Source organism: Scyliorhinus canicula, chromosome 19, assembly GCF_902713615.1.
Source record: "Scyliorhinus canicula chromosome 19, sScyCan1.1, whole genome shotgun sequence".
NCBI lineage: Eukaryota > Metazoa > Chordata > Chondrichthyes > Carcharhiniformes > Scyliorhinidae > Scyliorhinus > Scyliorhinus canicula.
The window spans coordinates 53,290,362-53,314,730 of record NC_052164.1 but is presented as its reverse complement, the minus strand read 5'-3'; the positions used below and the strand labels follow the sequence as shown (position 1 = coordinate 53,314,730).

General features: G+C 48.6%; 1 protein-coding gene across 1 annotated transcript in view; it reads right to left on the bottom strand.

The window, feature by feature from the left end:
- LOC119954125 (1-phosphatidylinositol 4,5-bisphosphate phosphodiesterase delta-3-like) overlaps positions 1-24,369 on the bottom strand; it is a 227,051-nt gene that overhangs the window by 54,675 nt on the left and 148,007 nt on the right. Inside the window, exons 6-9 of the mRNA XM_038779046.1 lie at positions 23,430-23,631; positions 17,681-17,825; positions 2,634-2,786; positions 1,456-1,581 (exon numbers count right to left, since the gene is read on the bottom strand). Of these exons, the coding sequence (XP_038634974.1) occupies positions 1,456-1,581; positions 2,634-2,786; positions 17,681-17,825; positions 23,430-23,631 (626 nt within the window). The remainder of the gene's footprint in view (positions 1-1,455; positions 1,582-2,633; positions 2,787-17,680; positions 17,826-23,429; positions 23,632-24,369) is intronic.

Sequence of the window (24,369 nt, the reverse complement as noted above, 5' to 3'; positions counted from 1 at the left end):
GGACATAAGTAATGTGCAGTGTGAATTTGACAGGTTAAGTGAGTGGGCAGAAAACTGGCAAACGGAATTCAATGTGAGATTGTTCATTTTGGAAGAAAGAATGAGACGGTGTGTTATTATTAAAATGAAATGAAAATGAAAATCGCTTATTGTCACGAGTAGGCTTCAAATGAAGTTACTGTGAAAAGCCCCTAGTCGCCACATTCCAGCACCTGTTCGGGGAGGCTGTTACGGGAATCGAATCCGTGCTGCTGGCCTGCTTGGTCTGCTTTCAAAGCCAGCGATTTAGCTGTGTGCTAAATGGAGAGAGACTGCAGAAAGATTCTTAGAGGGTTAGACAGGGTAAAATGTTGGGGGGGATGTATTCACTCATGGCAGAGTGTAGGACCAGAGGACATTGTCACAGAATAAAGGGGTGCTTATTTAAGACGGATTTGATGAAGAATTTCTTCTCTCAAAGAGCGGTGGATTTTTGGAATCCTTTATACCAGGAAGTTGTGAAGACCGAGTCCTTGAACATTTTCTAGGCTGAGATTATTAGATTTTTAATCAGCTGTGGAATGAAGGGTTACGGAGAGAAGGCGGGAAAGTGGACTTAGTGAGTGCCAGATCAACCATGGTCTATTAAATAGGTGGAGCAGGCTTGAGGGGCTGAATGGCCTTCTCGTGTTCCTATTATGGTCGGTCAGGATAGATCATTAACAGCATAGTTACCGATTAGAATTATTTAAAGGGGATGGAATATTGCACCATCTCAGATCTAGGAACAGTGCAGACCCCCAAACTTAGATACGTTAGAGGTACACAAAGGGAGGGGCTTGCCTGGCTATCACATGAATGGATGGAAAGATCTAAAAAGAATTAAGCTCAGCTGGTGTCACTTCCACCTCTGGGTCAAGTCAATGTGGGTTTGAAGTCCCAACCCAGATGAGAAGTTAAACTGAGCCCTGGTTACCCTCTCAGGTGGATCGTAAGTTTCCATGGCCCCCATTTCTAAACGAGCAATACATTTCTCCCCAATGCCCTGGTTACTAGTTATCCCTCAGTCATAAAAACTCATCAGGTTCGCTCTGGTCCTTTATGGGAGAAAATCTATGGGCCCATGGTGAGCCCATAGCACACGGACTCAACTGTGCAGAGGGGGAGGAAAAAGAGGGGTAGTGTTATAATGCTGGGGGATTCAGTTGTAAGGGGAACAGATAGAATTTTCTTTGGCCACAAAAGTGATTCCAGGATGGTATGTTACCTCTCTATTGCACATCTTTGATCTTTGGGAGGAAACTAGAGCACCAGGAGGAAACCCACACACACACAAGGGGAGAACGTGCAGACTCCGCACAGACAGTGACCCAAGCTGGGGAATAGAACCTGAGACCCTGGAGTTGTGAAGCAACTGTGTTAACCACTATGCTATCATGCTGCCCAGTTGGGGCCTTGTCTCAAACATTTTGTTACCTTTTTGTTTTTGTCTCCATTGTTCACATTTTCATCTTCATACTCCTCTGGTGGTTCCTCCTGATCCATCAGGGGCCCAGAAGCATCAAACGTCTTCCCTTTTATCAGAACTTTGCCTTTGAGTTCCTGCAAGACAAGGAATCAAATGACAGTGTATGTTATTGGTTGGACTTTTCACAATAACCTTGTGGGTGAGCTGTGAATACTACCTTGATTTAGCTGGGCTCCCACAATTAAATCATTTGGCCAAATTGGCCACCTGAGAACGTCCAAATGCTTTCTGACTAATGAAGTAGTTTGAAGTGCGGATAGTTTGGGGGGGTTTGAAATGTTTTCCCTGGAGAGGTGAAGGTCGAAAGGAGATTTGATCGGGGTATTCAAAATTGCGAGGGATGCCTGGGGCGTGCCCTTACCCCCACCCTCACCCTAACCCACACCACACACACCATCAATTCCAGGAGCCAGACCACCTCTGCTTCAATGGCATGCCCCACTTTAATTTTTTCGGTGACAATCCTTTCATTAGAAAAAGATGGGACTTTCATCTGTCTCCAGCAGGATGCCCTGTCTCATGTCCTGTCTCCCCCTCCCCACCCCCACCCCTTCACTAACCTGGTTAAACCTGGCAGGCTCCACAGTGGCCCATTAAATTAGAGCAAAATCAGGATGAAGCCCTTAATTTGACATTAATTGCCACTTGAGGACCTCAATTGTACCATGGGCCGGTCACCTGTTGCTCATAAAATCGTGCAGAGGTGGGTAGGCTGGTGGCACGTGTAGAGGAAAGAGTTAATGTCAGAAACACAATGTTGGCCTTGCCAGCGACATCCACATCTCATGAAAGAATAAAGGAAGGCGCAATCATCGAAAGAACTCCATAATCAAGACCATATAGGATTGAGAGAGACCAATGCCTAAATATTCTTGGGGAGAAATCCAATAGAAACACAGGCTTATTAACCAGATCCTGAAGAGAAAGAAGAATTATTAAGTCAAAGCTCTACAGTCACCAGGAGAACACTTACATCGACAGTCTATGCAACATTCTTGACCAGTTCTTTATCCAACTCCCCCAATACCCTGCCCTGCTGGACTCATCTGACAGTATCCACATCCCAGTGACTCACCCACAGTCAATATACAGAGACATACGGCCCAGTCATTTGTCACAAAGTTACCTCAGGTGATGGAAGCTCATTCTGGGCTTTTCCTTCAATTGTTGCAGTTACCAGCATGTTGCCGAGGATTTCCTTTAAGTGCCGGGCCATGACTGTTTGCTGCTCCACACCACAGTGATTCTCCAGGGATAGAATAACAGGATACAGAGAGACCTGTGCAGAGAATTCAAGAGGATTCCAGACATCAGCCAATCATATCAACCTCAGAAAACTGAGTGTTCGACAAATTATTATAACAAGAGAAAAATTTGATCTACAATTGTATTCTTGGACAAAAAATAATTTAATTAATTTGCAATGTATGATAGTCAGAATTTTTTAGCACAGAACTTTTACTTTGCTATTACGAACTTTGTTCAATTCAAACAATAGGGGGCGGGATTCTGTGATCCTGAGGCTAAGTATTGACACCGTCGGAAACGCCGTTGCGTTTCTCGATGGCGTCAACACAGCCTCAGGATCAGCAATTTTGGCCCCTACAGGGGGCCAGCACGGCACTGGAGCGGTTCACATTGCTCCAGCTGCTCATTCCGGCGTCAACTGGGCGCCGCGGGATCTGCACTTGCGCAGTGGCACCTTCGAGCACATGCGCAGTGGCTTCCTTCAACGCGCCGGCTCAGATGCAACATGGCGCAGGACTACTGGGGCCGGCACTGAAGAAAGGAGGCCGCCAGCCAGAGAGGCCGGCCCGCCGATTGGTGGGCCCCGAACGCGGGCCAGGCCACATCGGAGGCCCCCCTCGGGGTTGGTGCCCCCCGACCCTTCCACACCGAGTTCCCGCCGGCTGAGAGAAGGTGTGGACGGCGCCGGCAGGACTCGGCATTTTCACAGCTCTGCGGAGAATCGCATGCCGGCGTCAGGGCAGCGTGGTGTGATTCCCGCCGGTCGTGGGGATTCTCCAGCCCGGCCTGGGCTGAGAGAATCCTGCCCAGAATAATTCAGATGCGATTTAACAAAACAATTTCTAACTGTCATTTTGGCCACAATTACTGGTGTGTTTTTTGATGGCTGCTTGGCGAGATCGCGGCCCATATTTAACAGGACTTAGTGCCGGAAATAAGCCCCCGTAGTCTTCTCGCCATTACTGGCTATCTTGTCATCTGATTCGTTGGACTCGAGCCTCAGCATATGGCCAGGATCGAGGGGGAGTTGCTTTTAAAGGCTCCCTCAGCATTCACTCAGTCAGCATGCAAGCATGGCAGCGCACAGACCTGTTCCTTGCTTTAGCGATGGTGACCTGGACAGGCGTCTCAATGCCGTTGATGAGAGACGGGACATCCAGTTCCCCCAAGGGGGTCGTAGGACCAGTGATGCACCATCAATTGGACTCGAGTTGTAGTGAAGTTCCAAACAACAGGCTTTAATACGCTAGATGTGAGCCCGGCAGTGGTCATACAGAGAAAGGCTGACTGCCAGCCAACACGAGCTCTTATACCCCGCCTTGTAGGCGGAGCTACCAATCTCGCAGCCAATCGGCGGGGAGTCACATGACCAGCCACAACTAATTGGCAGAGAGGCACATGACTTGCCTGGGCCAATGGGCAGCGAGGCTGCTGTACCAATGGCAGCCTGGTTCTCCGGTAATATGATCTCTCTAGCCATACTACCACAACCAGCAGCAGGGCCACGGACACCACCTGGGCGACAGTGGCAGTGGCTATCAGTCCGGGCAGCATAATCAGGAGAACCAGCATCCAATGTCGGAAGAAAACCAACGACCTCCACCGAGCTGCAAGGTAAGTTACCACCTCTCTCCTAGCATTAATTCCACCTGCCACTCCTCAAATTACCAACACTCCCCACAAATCACTGGCTGACACTCACACCCTCCCCATATCCAATGGGGGGGGGGGGGGGTGGTGGGGGGTGAATGGGGTGGGGTGTATGGCCCATAAAACTGGTAGTATGACTAGAGACCTTCTCGGGTAGTACCGAGGTAACAATGGCTGCCCACTGGCCCGTGACGAACGTGCAAGAATACCATGCTGTATACAGTGTACAAGAGAAAAAAAACAACGTTGGTGACGTTGGATCGGTGGCCGTCCGTGACTCCGGGAGCTGTGGTCGTGGTCCTGTGTCCGTATCCCTGGTCGGAGTTGGTGGTAGCCGGGCCGGGGGAAGGGGTTCCTGTGCGCTGGGTTGCGGGGGCGCTGGGGGCACCGGGGGCGGTCGGAACTGGGGGGAGGGTGTTGGTGTTGGTGGGTGTGGCCGCACTCCGGCGTGTGCCAGGTCCCGAAGGGAGACCGTGTCCTGTCGTCCGTCGGGATACTCCACGTACACGTACTGCGGGTTCGCGTGGAGTAACTGGACTCTGTCAACCAACAGGTCGGACTTGTGCACCCGCACATGCTTCCAGAGCAGGATGGGCCCGGGGGTGGCCAGCCAGGTCGGGAGTGGGGTCCCAGAGGAAGACTTCCTGGGGAAAACAAGAAGACGTTCATGAGGTGTTTGATTCGTGGCAGTACAAAGGAGAGACCGAATAGAGTGGAGGGCGTCTGGGAGAACCTCTTGCCAGTGGGAGACTGGGAGACACGTGGACCGTAGGGCCAGTAGGACGGTCTTCCAGACCGTACCGTTCTCCCTCTCGACCTGACCGTTACCCCGAGGATTATAGCTGGTCGTCCTGCTGGAGGCGATGCCCCTGCTGAGCAGGAATTGACGCAGTTCGTCACTCATAAAGGAGGACTCCCGGTCGCTGTGGATGTACGCGGGGTAACCGAACAGGGAGAAGATGGATAGGAGGGCCTTTATGACGGTTGAAGTGGTCATGTCAGGGCAGGGGATGGCAAAAGGGAAGTGGGAGTACTCGTCAATCACATTAAAAAAGTATATGTTGCGGTTGTTGGAGGGGAGGGGACCCTTAAAGTCCATGCTGAGACGCTCAAAGGGGCGGGAAGCCTTTATCAGATGCGCCTGCTTGGGGCGGTAAAAGTGCGGTTTGCACTCTGCGCAAATGTGGCAATCCCTGGTCACGGTCTTGACCTCCTCGATGGAGTAGGGCAGGTTGCGGGTCTTAATGAAATGAAAGAAGCGGGTTACCCCTGGATGGCAGAGGTCCGCGTGGAGTGTGCGGAGGCAGTCAATCTGCAAATTGCTGCAGGTACCACGGGACAGGGCATCAGGAGGCTCGTTGAGCTTCCCAGGACGATACAAGATATCGTAGTTGTACGTGGACAACTCGATCCACCACCGCAAGATCTTGTCGTTCTTGATCTTGCCCCTCTGTGCATTATCGAACATAAAGGCTGACCATTGGTCTGTGAGGAGGGTAAACCTCCTGCCGGCCAGATAGTGCCTCCAATGTCGCACAGCTTCGACAATGGCCTGTGCCTCCTTTTCCACCGAGGAATGGCGATTTCGGAAGCGTGGAGGGTCCGGGAGAAAAAGGCCACGGGTCTGCCCGCTTGGTTGAGGGTGTCCGCCAGAGCTACATCGGACGCGTCACTCTCGACCTGGAATAGGAGGGACTCGTCGACAGCACACATCGTGGCCTTTGCGATGTCAATTTTGATGTGGCTAAAGGCCTGGCGGGCCTCCATCGACAGGGGTAACATGGTGGATTGGATGAGGGGGTGGGCTTTGTCGGCTTAGTTAGGGACCCACTGGGCATAATAAGAAAAGAAGCTCAGACAGCGTTTGAGGGCTTTGAGGGAGTTGGGAAGGGGGAGTTCCATAAGGGGGCGCATGCGTTGGGGTTCGGGGTCGGGGCCTATCACTCTGTTACGCACTACGTAGCCGAAGATGGCTAGATGGTCAGTGCTAAACAAGCACTTAACCTTATTATACGTGAGGTTAAAGAGTTTTGTGGTTCGGAGGAATTTACGGAGGTTGGTGTCGTGGTCCTGCTGGTCATGGCCGCAGATGGTGACATTGTCGAGATACAGGAAGGTGACTCGTAAATCGTATTGGTCAACCATTCGGTCCATCTCCCTTTGGAAGACCGAGACCCCAGTCGTGACACCAAAGGGAGCCCTTAAAAAGTGGTAGAGTCGCCCATCCGCTTTGAACGCAGTGTACTTTTGGTCACTCGTGCGGATGGGGAGCTGGTGGTAGGCGGACTTAAGGTCCACCGTGGAAAAGACTTTGTACTTCGCGATCCTGTTAACCAGGTCGGAGATACGGGGGAGAGGATACACATCCAGCTGCGTAAACCTGTTGATGGTCTGACTGTAATCGATGACCAGACGGTTTTTCTCCCCAATCTTAACCACCAGCATTTGTGCTCGCCAGGGACTGTTGCTAGCCGCTATGACTCCTTCCTTAAGGAGCCTTTGGACCTCGGACCTGATGAAGGTCCGGTCCTGGGCACTGTACCGTCTGCTCCTGGTGGCGACGGGTTTGCAATCCGGGGTGAGGTTCGCAAACAAGGAAGGGGGGTCGACCTTGAGGGACGCGAGGCTGCTAACAGTAAGGGGGGGAATAGGGCTGCCGAATTTAAAAGTTAGGCTCTGCAGGTTGCACTGCAAATCCAGTCCAAGAAGTGCCGGTGCGCAGAGGCGGGGGAGGATGAGGAATTTATAATTTTAAAAAACCCTCCCCTGGACCATGAGGTCCGCTACGCAGCACCCGGTGATTTGGACGGAGTGCGAACCAGATGCCAGAGCTATTTTGTGCTTTACGGGGTGAACGGGGAGCGCACAGCGTCTTACCGTGTCGGGTTGGACGAAACTCTCTGGGCTCCCGGATCCGGTCCAGTAGGCAGCTTGTTTCGTGACCGTTGAGGTGGATCTGTGTGGTCGCCGTGGAAAGCGTGCGGGGCCGTGTCTGGTCCCGTGTCACTGAGGCGAGTTGTGGCAGGAACACGGAGTCGTCATCCAGGACGGAGTAATCGCTTGCGGGGTCCTCGGTACCGATCCAAGTTGGTGGCCCCGTCGGCCGCACGTGTTTGGGGATGAACAAGATGGCAGTGCCCTGGGGTCACACGTGGTGTCGGGGGCCTAAAATGGCGGCGGCCATGGATCACTCATGGCGGTGGGGGGTGGAGGCAGCGAGGTCCGCGGGCCGCACGGGGCCCTAGAGGAGTGCGGGGGGGGGGGGGGGCCCCCGCGGTCGCTGTCTGGAACGGCAGTGACCAACTTGGAGAGGCAGACGGCTGCAAAATGGCCCTTTTTGCCGCAGCTCTTGCAGACTGCGGTGCGGGCCGGGCAGCACGGGCGGGGGTGCTTGGCCTGCCCGCAGAAATAGCAGCGGGGGCCCGTGGGCTTGTCTGGGCATCCTGCAGCGCAGGTCTGGGGGTCCGAGTCGGCGGGGGTGAGGGGGCTGTGCCACGCTGCCCAAGGGGCTGCCGCACGGCCGGGGGCATACGCGCGCGTGTTGTGGTCAGCGACCTCCAAAGAGGATACAAGGGTCCGTGCCTCAGTGAGGCTGAGAGCGTCCTTCTCTGACAGTCTCTGCCGTATTTGGGGTCACTGCATGCCCACCACAAAGGCATTCCTAATCAAGAGTTCGGTGTGCTCCGCAGCAGTGACCTGCGGGCAGGTGCAGTTTCTCCCTAGGACAATGAGGGCCCGATAGAATTCATCGAGGGACTCACCGGGGAATTGTTGCCTTGTTGCCAGGAGGTGCCGCGGGTAGACTTGGTTTACTGGCCTGATGAAGTGTCCTTTTAGGAAATCCATGGCGACATCATAGTCCAGTTCGTCCTCTTTTATCGAGTAAACGGCGGTGCCCATGCACGAGTGGAGGATGTGGAGTTTCTGCTCCTTTGTTGGTTGATTTTCTGTAGTAGTGAGATAGCTGTTGAAGCACGCCAGCCAATGTTTAAAAGTTGCTGACGCGTTTGCAGCATGCGGGCTGATCCGGAGGAATTCTGGCTTAATCCGTAGTTCCATTTTCAAAGTCTAGCGTATTAAATTGATGCACCATCAAGTGGACTCAAGTCGTAGTGAAGTTCCAAACAACAGGCTGGACAAATCCCAAACAAATCACATACGCTGGATGTGAGCCCGGCAGTGGTCATACAGAGAAAGGCCGACTGCCAGCCAACACAAGCTCTTATACCCCACCTTGTAGGCGGAGCTACCAATCTCGCAGCCAATCGGCGGGGAGTCACATGACCAGCCACAACTAATTGGCAGAGAGGCACATGACTTGCCTGGGCCAATGGGCAGCGAGGCTGCTGTACCAATGGCAGCCTGGTTCTCTGGTAATATGATCTCTTTAGCCATACTGCCACAACCAGCAGCAGGGCCACCGACACCACCTGGGCGACAGTGGCAGTGGCTATCAGTCCGGGCAGCATGATCAGGAGAACCAGCATCCAATGTCGGAAGAAAACCAACGACCTCCACCGAGCTGCAACGTAAGTTACCACCTCTCTCCTAGCATTAATTCCACCTGCCACTCCTCAAATTACCAACACTCCCCACAAATCACTGGCTGACACTCACACCCTCCCCATATCCAATCTTTGTCCATGTTCCTCAGCATCCCCCGGCACCCACCAGCACAACCCCTTCAACCGATGTCCTAGGGGGGGTGTTTTCTCGAGCTGTTGGGGAGGGTTTAAACTAATGTGGCAGGGGGATGGGAACCAATGCTGGAAGTTGGAAGGTAGTAAAACAGGGACAGAAACAAAAGGAAGTAAGGGGAAAGTGCAAGACAGAGAAGACATAGTCAGAAATCCATAAGGGCGACAGTACAAGGTACAGTGACTGAGGGGAGCTCAGTGAATAGGCCCAGTAATAACAAAAGGAATAAAACTGGAGATGTTAAGATTCAAAACAGAGGTAAAAAAACAAACATAAGTGTACTTTACCTGAATGCTCGTAGTATTCGGAATAAAGTAAATGAGTTGGTGGCACAAATCATCGTAAATGACTATGATTTAGTGGCCATTACTGAAACATGGTTAAAGGATGGTCACGACTGGGAGTTAAATATCCGAGGGTATCAAACTATTCGGAAGGACAGAGTGGATGGTAAGGGAGGTGGTGTTGCTCTGTTATTTAAGGATGACATCCGGGCAATAGTAAGGGATGACATCGGTGCTATGGAGGATAAGGTTGAATCCATTTGGGTGGAAATCAGGAATAGTAAGGCGAAAAAGTCACTGATAGGAGTAGTCTATCGGCCACCAAATAGTAACGAGATGGTGGGGCAGGCAATAAACAAAGAAATAACTGATGCATGTAGAAATGGTACAGCAGTTATCATGGGGGATTTTAATCTACATGTCGATTGGTTTAACCAGGTCGGTCAAGGCAACCGTGAGGAGGAGTTTATAGAATGTATCCGCGATAGTTTCCTAGAACAGTATGTAATGGAACCTACGAGGGAACAAGCGGTCCTAGATCTTGTCCTGTGTAATGAGACAGGATTGATTCATGATCTCATAGTTAGGGATCCTCTCGGAAGGAGCGATCACAATATGGTGGAATTTAAAATACAGATGGAGGGTGAGAAAGTAAAATCAAATACTAGTGTTTTGTGTTTAAACAAAGGAGATTACAAGGGGATGAGAGAAGAACTAGCTAAGGTAGACTGGGAGCTAAGACTTTATGGTGGAACAGTTGAGGAACAGTGGAGAACCTTCCAAGCGATTTTTCACAGTGCTCAGCAAAGGTTTATACCAACAAAAAGGAAGGACGGAAGAAAGAGGGAAAATCGACCGTGGATATCTAAGGAAATAAGGGAGAGTATCAAATTGAAGGAAAAAGCATATAAAGTGGCAAAGATTGCTGGGAGATTAGAGGACTGGGAAATCTTTAGGGGGCAACAGAAAGCTACTAAAAAAGCTATAAAGAAGAGTAAGATAGAGTATGAGAGTAAACTTGCTCAGAATATAAAAACAGACAGTAAAAGTTTTTACAAATATATAAGACAAAAAAGAGTGGCTAAGGTAAATATTGGTCCTTTAGAGGATGAGAAGGGAGTTTTAATAATGGGAAATGAGGAAATGGCTGAGGAACTGAACAGGTTTTTTGGGTCGGTCTTCACAGTGGAAGTCACAAATAACATGCCAGCGACTGATAGAAATGGGGCTATGACAGGTGAGGACCTTGAGAGGATTGTTATCACTAAGGAGGGAGTGATGGGCAAGCTAATGGGGCTAAAGGTAGACAAGTCTCCTGGCCCTGATGGAATGCATCCCAGAGTGCTAAAAGAGATGGCTAGGGAAATTGCAGATGCACTAGTGATAATTTACCGAAATTCACTAGACTCTGGGGTGGTCCCGGTGGATTGGAAATTAGCAAACGTGACGCCACTGTTTAAAAAAGGAGGTAGGCAGAAAGCAGGAAATTATAGGCCAGTGAGTTTAACTTCGGTAATAGGGAAGATGCTGGAATCTATCATCAAGGAAGAAATTGCAAGGCATCTGGATAGAAATTGTCCCATTGGGCAGACGCAGCATGGGTTCGTTAAAGGCAGGTCATGCCTAACTAATTTAGTGGAATTTTTTGAGGACATTACCAGTGCAGTAGATAACGGGGAGCCGATGGATGTGGTATATCTGGATTTCCAGAAAGCCTTTGACAAGGTGCCACACAAAAGGTTGCTGCATAAGATAAAGATGCATGGCATTAAGGGTAAAGTAGTAGCATGGATAGAGGATTGGTTAATTAATAGAAAGCAAAGAGTTGGGATAAATGGGTGTTTCTCTGGTTGGCAATCAGTAGCTAGTGGTGTCCCTCAGGGATCCGTGTTGGGCCCACAATTGTTCACAATTTACATTGATGATTTGGAGTTGGGGACCAAGGGCAATGTGTCCAAGTTTGCAGATGACACTAAGATGAGTGGTAAAGCGAAAAGTGCAGAGGATACTGGAAGTCTGCAGAGGGATTTGGATAGGATAAGTGAATGGGCTCGGGTCTGGCAGATGGAATACAATGTTGACAAATGTGAGGTTATCCATTTTGGTAGGAATAACAGCAAACGGGATTATTATTTAAACGATAAAATATTAAAGCATGCCGCTGTTCAGAGAGACTTGGGTGTGCTAGTGCATGAGTCACAGAAGGTTGGTTTACAAGTGCAACAGGTGATTAAGAAGGCAAATGGAATTTTGTCCTTCATTGCTAGAGGGATGGAGTTTAAGACTAGGGAGGTTATGTTGCAATTGTATAAGGTGTTAGTGCTGCCACACCTGGAGTATTGTGTTCAGTTTTGGTCTCCTTACTTGAGAAAGGACGTACTGGCGCTGGAGGGTGTGCAGAGGAGATTCACTAGGTTAATCCCAGAGCTGAAGGGGTTGGATTATGAGGAGAGGTTGAGTAGACTGGGACTGTACTCGTTGGAATTTAGAAGGATGAGGGGGGATCTTATAGAAACATTTAAAATTATGAAGGGAATAGATAGGATAGATGCGGGCAGGTTGTTTCCACTGGCGGGTGACAGCAGAACTAGGGAGCATAGCCTCAAAATAAGGGGAAGTAGATTTAGGACTGAGTTTAGGAGGAACTTCTTCACCCAAAGGGTTGTGAATCTATGGAATTCCTTGCCCAGTGAAGCAGTTGAGGCTCCTTCATTACATGTTTTTAAGGTAAAGATAGATAGTTTTTTGAAGAATAAAGGGATTAAGGGTTATGGTGTTCGGGCCGGAAAGTGGAGCTGAGTCCACAAAACATCAGCCATGATCTAATTGAATGGCAGAGCAGGCTCGAGGGGCCAGATGGCCTACTCCTGCTCCTAGTTCTTATGTTCTTATAAGTCCAGGTGTCGTGCCCACCTGCTATACAGCCCTTGACCCATCAAGCACCTAGCTCACAATGCCCTCTCTAGAGGAGAAGATAGCTCATAATCAGCGGGAAAGGGCCAAGAAGTGGGGGTGGGGGCTGAGTACCAGAGACCTGAATCCTAAAACCCTATGAAGAACTGGCCCTGGAGATCACGGGGTTGTCCAAGGAGAGAGAGCAGTCACTGACAGCGAGCTTGGTCTGCACTACAGAGGTGAAGATCCACTGCCCCTACACCCAGATGACCTGTCTCGTGAGTTGCTCATGCCAGACAAAATGATTCTTCCCTCTCACTGAAAGATGGCCATTGCCTTGCAGGATCTCCATCTGATGAGGCTGCGCCATCCGGAGTCGTTCCCTTCCTGCCTGCCAAGAGATTACCTCGGAGGAGGGCTCCGAGGAGACCTCCATCGAGGTGACAGTTATTATCCCCAGCTTCCACCAGAGCAGAGGCACGCACCTCGGTGGGTGACATTAGTGGACAGGCCTCAGGGGCACAATCTGGTGAGCAACGCACAGTTGCTGATGCAGATCTGGTGGAAGCAGGAGCATCCATGGGAGTCAGCAGTTGGAGTTCTGATGGATCCCAGGACACAGCTGGGTCCCAGAGCTGATGCAGGTGATGGGACACAGCCACGAGATCCAGGAGGGGATGTCCATGACATTCCAGCGAGTGCATAACCGAATTTAGGAGTCTCAGTGGCAATGGATGCAGAGATGATGCCAGCAATACGTAGCACTAAAACTGCAATAAAGGGTGGTAATCGCAGTGGAAAGGCTGAAGCACATTGTCATTGTCTTGAGTGGTGGTGTCTGAGGTATAGCTCACTCTGCGATAACCATGGCTGAAGGCCTCAACATCATGTCCCAGTCAAAAGTGGATATTGTGGAGACATTGCAGAGTATGTCCCAGTCGCTGATGGACGTGTCTTCACCGCAGGTGGACATTGCCGGGGCATTGAAGAGGGTGGCCCAGTCCCTGAGGAGCATTACTGAGGGCGTCAACACCATGGTGCAGACAATGCGCACTGCTGCATCACAGCATCAGAGGCCCGGGTTCAATCCTGCCCTTGGGTGGCTGCCTGTGTGGAGTTTGCACGTTCTCCCTGTGTTTGCGTGGGTTTCCTCCGGGTGCTCCGGTTTCCTCCCATGGTCTAAAGATGTGCACCTTAGGTGGCTTGGCCATGCTAAAGTTGCCCTTGTTTGCCATATTTGGACATGATCCGGAACTCGACATTGGGAACGGGCCGGTGAGATGACAAACTGATTCTTGCCCAGCGAATCTCAATTTTGGTATTTCCCGCTATTTAACCGGCATGCCCAGATCTGTTAAATTGCGATAGTTAAATTGCAACCTTCATGTATACAGCACAATAATGTATAATTGTACACTGGGTGTGTAACTATACAGTGGCTATGACTATACTTGTAATTCATTCAAAAATGTAGAAAAATGTGTCAGCAAATTCTCTTCCATATCTTTGGCATTGGAATGTAAATGTCCAGGCAGCTCTGACTGTAAAGAAAACCCCTGGTTGGAAAGATGTTTAAAAATCCGTTCCCCTCCATTGATTTGCATTCGAATGCAGAAGCATCATCTGTTCTTTCACTTTCAGGCTTTGGAGTTGGGAAACTAATGCTTTGATGGTGGTAGCCATTATGAATGCTTGGCTGTGTTTCACTACCTTTGATCTGTCAACAAACTGTTCTAAGGGAATGACTGTGTGTGTGATTGACTGTGCGTGTGATTGTGTGTGTGGTGTGTGTAGTTATACACTGTGTGAGTGATTGTGTGTGTGTGTGTGTGTGATTGTACACTGTGTGTGTGTGATTGTACAGTGTGTGATTGTGCACTATGTGTGTGCAATTGTACACAGTGTGTGTGTGTAATTGTACAGTGTGTGATTGTGCATTGTGTGTGTGATTGTATAGTGTGTGTGTATGATTGTACACAACGGGCAAGATTCTCCATTTGGGAGAAATTCGTTGGAGAAGAATTGCTACTGATTTACATTCCCCCTGGGAGTGCAAATCAGGAACAATTCAGTAACCCTTGCCGTGCAAATTTTGCTATCGGGCCGCCATTTTGAGAGGGTGGTCTGAAACGAAGTCCCGGCTGGCCACACCCCGCAGCGCAAATCAATCCCCACATTTCAAAGCAGTCCTCTCCACAAAGAAAAGCAGCCCCCCCCAACCCCGGATACTCTGCATGCAAGGGGCTGGTTTAGCTCACAAGGGGCTGGTTTAGCTCACTGACCTAAATCGCTGGCTTTTAAAGCAGACCAAGCAGGCCAGCAGCACGGTTCGATTCCCGTACCAGCCTCCCCGAACAGGCGCCGGAATGTGGCGACTAGGGGCTTTTCACAGTAACTTCATTGAAGCCTACTCGTGGCAATAAGCGATTTTCATTTCATTTTCATTTCATGCCCCCTTCTCTCACGTATGGGGTTGACCTGACACTCCCCTCCCGGGTCTCCTGAACTAGGGAGACCCTCCCAAGGATCGCCTTAATAGGGAGACCCCCAGGGACCTCCTTAATAGGAAGACCCCATATAGGCCACCTAACTAAAGGAATTCCACCCCCCCCCCTTAGAGACAACCTAACTAGAGGGGCGCATTACAGGGATCCCCTAATTAGAGGGACTCCCACAGACACCCCAGAAAAAGACCCCTGTCTGGAAGGTAGAGAGCAGTCCATACAGGAGCAGTGACAGAAATTACACTGGTAACACTTGCCTGGAAGCACCACAACTCCATTCCTGGAAAGAGAACAGCTGTGACCTGTGTTAAAACCCCTCAGATCCCATAGCTACAAGCCACTCATTCATGTGATTTACAGCTTCCACAAAACAGTTGCAGCCTTGATTTATTCATCTCCCTGCATGGGTAAGTGATTTTAAGTGCTGAAACCCCAATGTTTACAAACATCAACCACATCAAAGAGAGGTGAGTGCTTTCCAATCACTAAGTACATTCCAATCACTCAAGCGTGCGATTGCTCTGATGGTCCTGATCAGGTTCTCACTCAGACTGGGCGAGAACATGCAAACAACAAATTTAATTTAATTTCAAACTGATTATTGGGCAGGAAGCCCTATTTACCAGCCTCCTGGGATGCTCCAGCCCTCCCAGCATGGAGTCACATGGGCGTGAATTAGTGCAGATCCTGTTAAGCTGGAACCTTGTAGCTTGGAGTCTTAGGAGGCAAGAGGGTGAATATCCTCTCTACACTTTCCCACATGGTGTTGAGGGGGGTCCTTCAGGGGATATGGGGCTCGGGGGTCCTTGGGCTCAGGTCGAGGTTCTTTGCCGGGGTGAAGGGTCGTGTGGCTGGTCTTCCCTCTAGCTTTGAAAATCATTACACTGTCTTTTAGCAGGATAAGTTTTTATTTGAAAGTATTCCATCTGATGGTGTTGCAGCCCCTTGATGTCTCCTCCCCCAGCGTGTCAAGTTCAAAGATCTGGCAGGAGGAGGTGAAAATCTTCCCCTAAATGTGATAGAAATCTTTGAAGTTCTTTTTTCGCAGTCACTTTCATTCCACTTTAACTTATCAAGCCTCTGTGCATTCTTACATGCCTAAAATCAGTGAACTGCATTCTATTCCTTTTACAAGCCTCTCGATTGAAGGTCCAGGCTATTTCAAAGGAATGATTAGTATTATTTATTCTGATAGTTCTTCATGATCGATTACTCTGAAATGCTTCCTCTTTTGAGCAGATGTTCTTTCTAGCTGCAGTTTTTATTGAAGAGGCTGTCTCTTTGTTCTGAAGCGCTTCCTAGAAAGATCAAAATGGGAAAACTGCTTCCAGTTGTTCTAAGTGCGGCTCCACACCTGGTCTTTCTAGGAAGCTCTTGTACACAAGTGTACACAGTGGGTGTGAGACTGTAGTGTGGATGATGATTGTACAGTGCACTGACAATTTTATGCTATAACATGCTCAATGTTTACCCCTTTCACCTGGTATTAATGGGGTGGCACCATTGGATTGGTAATCTCACCACCTGTTAATACCAGAACTGTGATTGGTGCCATTTTGAAAAGGGTGCAACATTTGGTTTGCAAGGAGATAGCTACTTGAATATTGGGATGCGAGTCCTAATTGGGTTTTGACTGTCATATCAGGGAACTGCCTTGACCCAATGGAGTGCTCAAACTGCCCAATTCCATGGCCAATGGTCTGCGTAACAGTAAGAGTGCCTTTGACATTTCCGGGAGGAGCAGGAATGTTAAAATGTGAACATGTCTTTTCCAGACTCTGTTCGAACTCCATTCCTGGATTTTAGATCTTTAAAATCTACAGTTATTTTCCTTTTCAGTAAATGTAATATTTAGATTGGGCTGCATAAAGAATGGTTCTTTAATGTAGGAAACCACCACCCTTTCACTTCCTTTTCTTTGAATGAATTGCTAAGATTACATTCTCTGAAAAGTTTTGCACACCGCTCCTCCTGAGGCTCGAGCTGGACAATCATTGGGGCTGGTCCAACAGTGTGACCTAGGCATGGGGAGTAATCTCCATCATTGACTGAGTCAGTCCGAGGAGGACCTGCTATTTTTCCCGGGGCTACCTGGGAAACAGATGCCAATGAAAAGGCTGCATCCTCAGCAGCTGCCCCCAGCACTAATTGGGAAAGGAATTCGGGAGTTGGGAAATTTCAGGAGAGAGTAAGGAAGGTCAGGAGAGAGGGATCAGTCGAGAGAGATCAGAAACAAATGATAATTCTCTGCATGGTGCGATGAATCCAGTCAAGCAGCAGCAGAAAGTGGGTTTTAAGTTCTAAGCTTGCATCACAAGGAGCACTAACTAGTTATCCCTTTGCTGATGTTCTCAGTTTTTCCAACAATACGGGATAAGAAAGAGAAGCCAGACCTGAGAAAAAGATTCTCCGATCAATCGCATGCCCAACCCTCAAACCCTGGGCCTCTGATCCGGCTGCGGACTTATGTGAGTATTCCAACAGGCTGGAGCACATTAGTTCCACACCGTCGGCCAGTCGGTGGTGGAGAATTGCTGAGTGGGCCCCTGGCAATGGTCCCAGGTGGGGCGTACCCCCGAGTATACAGTTTTTTGGGGTCCGCAGAACTGGTGAACCGGCATGTAATCAACATGGTCAATGTTCAGTCCGTGTAATGACAATTGTCAATCTCCCGATTTCCTGCCGGAACATCGATTCTCCGCCACATCGCCGGCCGCGATTTTGCCGCGAGGGTGCGGAGAATCCAGCCCGATGTTCTTCATTTGCACTAAACTTTCTGTGAAGTTGTTTCTGCATTTCCTCCCTGAATGTCAAGGTTTAAGATTATGTGTCCCCAACAGCACAATGTGGATTTCCGCCATGCAGACCACTGGGAATCATCCCCATTGACTTACTGTGAAGGCGTAATCCCGGATTGTTGTAATGACGTCTTTAAAGAGGATTTTTGAGGTGAGTGTATATCCGTGATAGATGATTGGCTCCCCATTTGGCCCTTCCCAACAGTCCAACTCCACACAGCGACAGCCCCTCAGGAGAGCCCTGAAAAAAAGGCACACACTAAATATTGGCAATGCTGATGACACAGACTGAACATTGACAATGTTGATTACACACACTGAACATTGACAATGTTGATTACATGGACTGAACATTGACAATGTTGGTTACATGGACTGAACATTGACAATGTTGATTACATGGACTGAACATTGACAATGTTGATTACACGGACTGAACATTGACAATGTTCATTACACGGATTGAACATTGACAATGTTCATTACACGGACTGAACATTGACAATGTTGGTTACATGGACTGAACATTGACAATGTTGATTACACGGACTGAACATTGGCAATGCTGATTACGCACACTGAACATTGCCATTGTTGTTTACACACACTGAACATTGGCTATGTTGATTACACACAATAAACACACTGAAATGTCCCACAGCATTATCCTGTCTGAATATTTTAGTTGCAATTCCTTAGCTGAATCTGTGGGGTCATACTTGGCTTTATCTCCCAGTACTGGTGCCCTGTTGATTTCATGAATCATCACAATTCTGTGCTCACTACATGCTGATAATCCTGCTACAAATGGACTATTTGAGTCTCCTACATAAGAGACTTGTGAAGACCATGCAGAACTGTCTTTTCTGCACTTCACAATTAGTGCTCCCTGCAAAAATGTCTGCTGAATCATTCTATATGCTGTCTGCCTGGATATTGTAGGTTGTAAGACTGACTGTCAGCTATTCAGATACCCGGGGCAGCAGGGTAGCATGGTGGTTAGCATAAATGCTTCACAGCTCCAGGGTCCCAGGTTCGATTCCCGGCTGGGTCACTGTCTGTGTGGAGTCTGCACGTCCTCCCCCTGTGTGCGTGGGTTTCCTCCGGGTGCTCCGGTTTCCTCCCACAGTCCAAAGATGTGCGGATTAGGTGGATTGGCCATGCTAAAATTGCCCGTAGTGTCCTAATAAAAGTAAGGTTAAGGGGGGGGGGGGGTTGTTGGGTTATGGGTATAGGGTGGATACGTGGGTTTGAGTAGGGTGATCATGGCTCGGCACAACATTGAGGGCCGAAGGGCCTGTTCTGTGCTGTACTGTTCTATGTTCTATATCAGTAAGTATTCTCAAAGGTAGAATATTGGCACTAGCTTCCAAGCCAATGTTGAGATGAAGAATGTGTTTGCCATTCCTGTTAGGGCCACATTTTATCAACTGTGGTATAAGCTTCCGACTGTATGCTTGCAGCTCCTGTTGGCTTTCAAGCTCAAGAATTCCATCTCAGTGATTTTTCTACGTGATCTAGTTTGTTGCCTACTTTATGAAAATGCCTGTGCTTCGACTGGCCTTTGGCATACTCCTTTATGTTGCTGCCACTGTCTGGCATCCATTTTTTGCTTGACTATACCTAGCTGTAGTCCTTGACCACACCTGCACAGCTAGAGTCACTCCCAAAGTTCCTTCAGACTGCACACCTTACAGAAATCTCAAAATGCAGGAGAGTTCCATGGCTAATGTATAAGACCACATCTCCCACATATCTTGCCCTGTCTTCATACTTTACCACTAGTTGTCGCTATTCCCAGTACTTGTCAGCCAGTAAACAAATCTTTACATCTCCTACCATTCTTGAGTAGGGTGCCAATTGTGTCCTTTTTTCTTCTCTAACAAGTCTTTCTTGAACTTTTTATCGGGATTAATACAATGAGCTCCATAATTCTTTCTGCCAACTCTGTCTGAGGAATCACAGGTTCGGCCCTTGAAAAGTTGCCAAAGTCCCAGCTGACCAATGGCTGCTTTCCTCTTTGAGGGGCAGAGCTGGCTGGTGGTGACTTAACCTGAGGATCACCACACCTCAAGCAAGGGGCAAGGTTGAGATTCCGTGGTCTTCATCAATAACCTCAGCCGGTACAGGAAGGCTCTGCCCTTGTCCTGACACTGACTCACAAATCTGCCAATCGATTCCATGGGCTGTTGCCTGAATGCCGTTAACTTCAGTGGATGGATCCTGAAATTCACCTTAACTCAGAGCTGATTTTCTCGCAAAGTCTAAAGTTTTGAAGGTTCCTGATGTTTGAATGTGATTGAGTTATTCATTGCCAATTGCTATTTAATTTCGAAACTCCCACTTGTCAGTTTCAGCAGCAGCCAGGCCCAAATAGCATAACACCATTGTTTGATCATAGAATTTACAGTGTAGAAGGAGGCCATTCGGCCCATTGAGACTGAACCGGCCCTTGGAAAGAGCACCCACTCAAGGATACACCTCCACCCTATCCGCGTAACCCAGTAATCACACCTTATCTTTTTGGACACTAAGGGCAATTTAGCACGGTCAATCCACCAAACTTGCACATCTTTGGACTGTGGGAGGAAACTGGAGCACCCGGAGGAAACCCACGTAGACACGGGAAGGACGTGCCAACTCCGCACAGACAGTGACCCAAGCCGAGAATCGAACCTGAGACCCTGGAGCTGTGAAGCAACTGCTAACTACTGTGCTACCGTGCAACCCTTGTGCTACCGTGCTGCAGTGCTAACCACTGTGCCTGCAATGAAAATTAGATTTAGAGAGCAGCTACATCTGCAGCCGTAGCTTCTACCAGGCCCTGAGCTCTGGAACATGTGTGTTTTGTTGGCTCTGCTAACAAATCACTTTCCGCGGGAAAATGCATTATTATGGCTGAACGGGTCTTGCAGCCCCTAATTGAACTGACTCTTCTAGCCTGAATCTACTGGTCTATCAGTCCAGTACCCCTGCTGTTCAGCTACTCACTTACTCAAGGCTCTTTCTTCCCTCCCTGACAGCACAATGGATGTACCTACACCACATGGACTATAACGTTTCAGGAAGGCAGCTCCCCACAACCTACCTTCTCAAAGGCAATTACTGATGGGTAATAAACGTTGGCTTTACCTGAACAAATTGCAAACCTGATCACCAGCCAGAAACTTTATGGGTGTCCAGACTGGGCTGCTGCCTACCCTCACCCGTTAAGATCAGCTGATAGTACCGTAGCCGTGGTCAATTACAGCCTCATGCCTCATCCAGGGTTGAGGAATGGGTGAGCGCGGCTGCGTGGTTTACAGAGAATGTGCAGCTGGTGCGTGAATGTGACTGGTTATGGACCACAGCCAGAGTCAGTGGTTGGGTTGGTTTTGGAGCAGAAGTTGAGGATGGTGCGTGTAGCTGGCAATGACCCCATGGAGTTTGCCAATTCACTTCTGCACTTCTTGGCCTCTTGGAAATCATTTCAAACTGACCTTTTCTTCAGCTCCAGCACTGTTGGAACTGTACAGAGAAAGTGCATGCTTCCCACTCTGGCTTTTATCCTGAAATGGTCAGCAGGGTCCCAGTCACACTAAAATGAGCGATGAAACCTTTTACAGGAATGTTCATCGATACTCAACTCCCAGGCCTCAAGACATCACTGGACCTGATTGGGAATGCAGATTAAAACCGCTGAGAGAGAAGATCCAAGATATTTTCTGGGTAGGTAGGTAACCTGATAGTAACTGCCTCCTTCCCCATTAACCTGCTTTAAACCAGGTGTCATAATATACACCAGTATATCATGGTGCAGACACACACAGGGATCAATCAACATGTACAAACACCGCAGCCAATCATCAGTTAGAATACACACACTATAAAGGCAGAGGGCACCACGGTTCCCGCTCACTTCTGGGTGCTGCCTCTGAGTGTAACAAGAACTCATCCAGCCCAGCACAGACTCACAACACGTGCTGAGAGAATCAACTGGTTCGGACAAGGCTTTGGTCTCTAGTTTAAGTTAGCATCATTTAGACCCACATTCATCGTGTGTTAGTTAGTTAGAAATAGTGAATAAAATTGAGTTGAACCTTCATCAGTGTTGGAAGTGTCTGTTCATCTCTCAAGTCTACACTAGCCAACACTTCACCAGGGTCATAGGCTGTAATCACTTCCAGAATGTAGACACTCCATGAGACTGAGGATCAGGTAAACTCAGGTAAATGGATAAACCAACAGCTGAAGGAACAATCAGCCAGCAGGACATTTATGCGGTAATGATAAACGTTGGTAATCTCTTCAAAACATCAAAGTAATCAAGATATTTCTCCTGCACAACCTATTAGCCACATATGTCTGTGGCTGCATGCCACAAGACCTGGACAACATCCTGGGCAAATAAGTGGCAAGAAACATTGGCATCACACAATTGCCAGGCAATAACCATCTCCATCAAGAGATAATCTAGCCATCTCCCTTTGACAGTCAATGGCATTGCCATCACTGAATCTTCCTGGGGGTTACCATTGCCAGAAACTGAACTGGATTAGCTATACAAATACTATGGCTACAAGAACAGTGGCTATGAATTCTGAGAACTCCCGACTCTCCAAAATCTGTCCAAGATCTACAAGTCACAAGTCAGAGTGTGATAGAATACCCTCCACTTGCCTGGATGAGTGCAGCTCCATTAACACATACAAGACAAAGCCATCTGCTTCATTGGCACCCTATCCACCACCTTCAATATTCACTCCCTCTGCCACTGACGCACATTAGAAGCAGTGTGTACAATCTACGAGACACAGTGAAGCAAATCACCAAGACTCCTTCAACACCATCTTTCAAACCTACAATCTCTGCCATCTAGAAGGACAAGGGCAGCAGACATATAGAAACACCACCACCTGTAAGTTCCCCTCCAAGCCGCACATTATCCTAACTTAGAAATATATCACCATTTCTTCACTGTTATTGACTTTTTATTCTTTCATAGAATATTGGCATCATTGGCCAGGCCAGCATTTCTTTCCCTTCTTAATTGCCCTATGGGAAGGTGGTAGTGAGCTGCCTTCTTAACCTGCTGCAGCCCCTGAGGTGTAGGTACACTCACAGTGCTGTTAGGGAGGGAGTTCCAAAATTTTGACCCAGTAACAGTAAAGAAATGGCCGATTTATTTCCAAGTCAGAATGGTGAGAGACTTGAAGGGAACTTGCAGGTAGTGATGTTTCAATGTGTCTGCTGCCCTGGTCCTCCTCGGTGGTAGATTTCATGGGTTTGGAAGGTGCTGTTGAAGGAATGATTTGCTGCAGTGCATCTTGTAGATGGTACACACTGCTGTCACTGTGCGTTGGTGGTGGAGGGAGTGAAGATTAGAATAGAAGATTTTGAATCCCTACAGTGCAGAAGGAGGCCATCCAACCATCAAGTCTGCACAGACCCTCTGAAAAAACACCCTATCTAAGCTGATTCCCCTGCCGTACCCCGGAACCCCTCCTAACCTACACAGCTTTGGGCTGTGGGAGGAAACCGGAGTACCGAGAGGAAACCCACGCAGACACAGGGCGAATGTGCAAACTCCACACTGTCACCCAAAGCCAGAATTGAACCAGGGTTCCTGGCGCTGTGAGGCAACAGTGCTATCAACTGTGCCACTATACTGATGGTAGTGTCGATCAATTGGGCTGCTTTGTCCTGGATGGTGTTGAGCTTTTTGAGTGTTGTTGGAGTCATACTCGTCCAGACAAGTAGAGAGTTTTCCATCACACTCCTGACTTTGTATTTTGGGTCCAGCTCTGCTAGCACTGGGAATGAGACAACCTGGACGCATTTCACATAAGAAGTTGATGGTAGTTACCTAATGTATGCCTCAGTACTGCTTGGTCCTCCCAGCTGGTCCTCCATCAGATAGGTGTTATGGGAAGATGAGATGAAGTAGTGGCTGAGAGACTGGGTCATGTCCTGGTAAACTTGGTCATGAACGGGGTTGAACACGTCCCCATCAGGAGACAGCAGGTACATCATGAAGCCATCTTGGGTCAAGAGCTGGTTCTGTTTGGCTGAAGATTGGAAACAAATTCAAGTTAAAAAAGGAGAAAATTATATTTTGTTGCCCTTTTTAATTTCTTAACCACAGCCCCATTGTGACCCTGCACCACATCTCACATCACCTAGGTGCATATTCCAGTGTAGGACCAACTTAAGGGTTTCTGCTGTTCTGTAACAAGTCACATGATAACAATATAGTACATAACGTTTGGAAAGTATATCTCGTGTAAATCCCGGGTGACACATTTTGGCTGTGCTTTTGAGTTCATACTGTATGGGAGAGTGAGAAGTGTCCAATCTGCTACAAAAGCACCACTATGCCATGATCATTCCATTTCCCAAATATGGGGCCAGATTTTCAATCACATGGGAATGAATTTTGGTGTGGGTGGGTTGTAAAAATATTGCTCCTGGATGGTATGTGAGTCTTCTGATGCCTCAGGATTCATGTGGCGGAGGGGGTAGGGTGGGGGAGCTCTGAGGCGAGGAGGGGGTTGTGAGGTCAGGCGAAATCCTGCACAGCCCCTATTAACTGCCCAGAAGCACACTGAGGAGCTTGTTGATGTGCTGGGAATGGCCAGAATGAGATTTTTAAATCAGCAGACAGGAAGGGCGAATGATCTAGGCGCCTCAGTTCAACGTCAGTCAGAGGTATGGAGGGGGCAATAATGTGAGGCAGCTGCTCAATCAAAATGTTGAAAAGAAAGGATTAGTAAAACTGAGTTTCACAGAGCATAGTATAAAGGGCC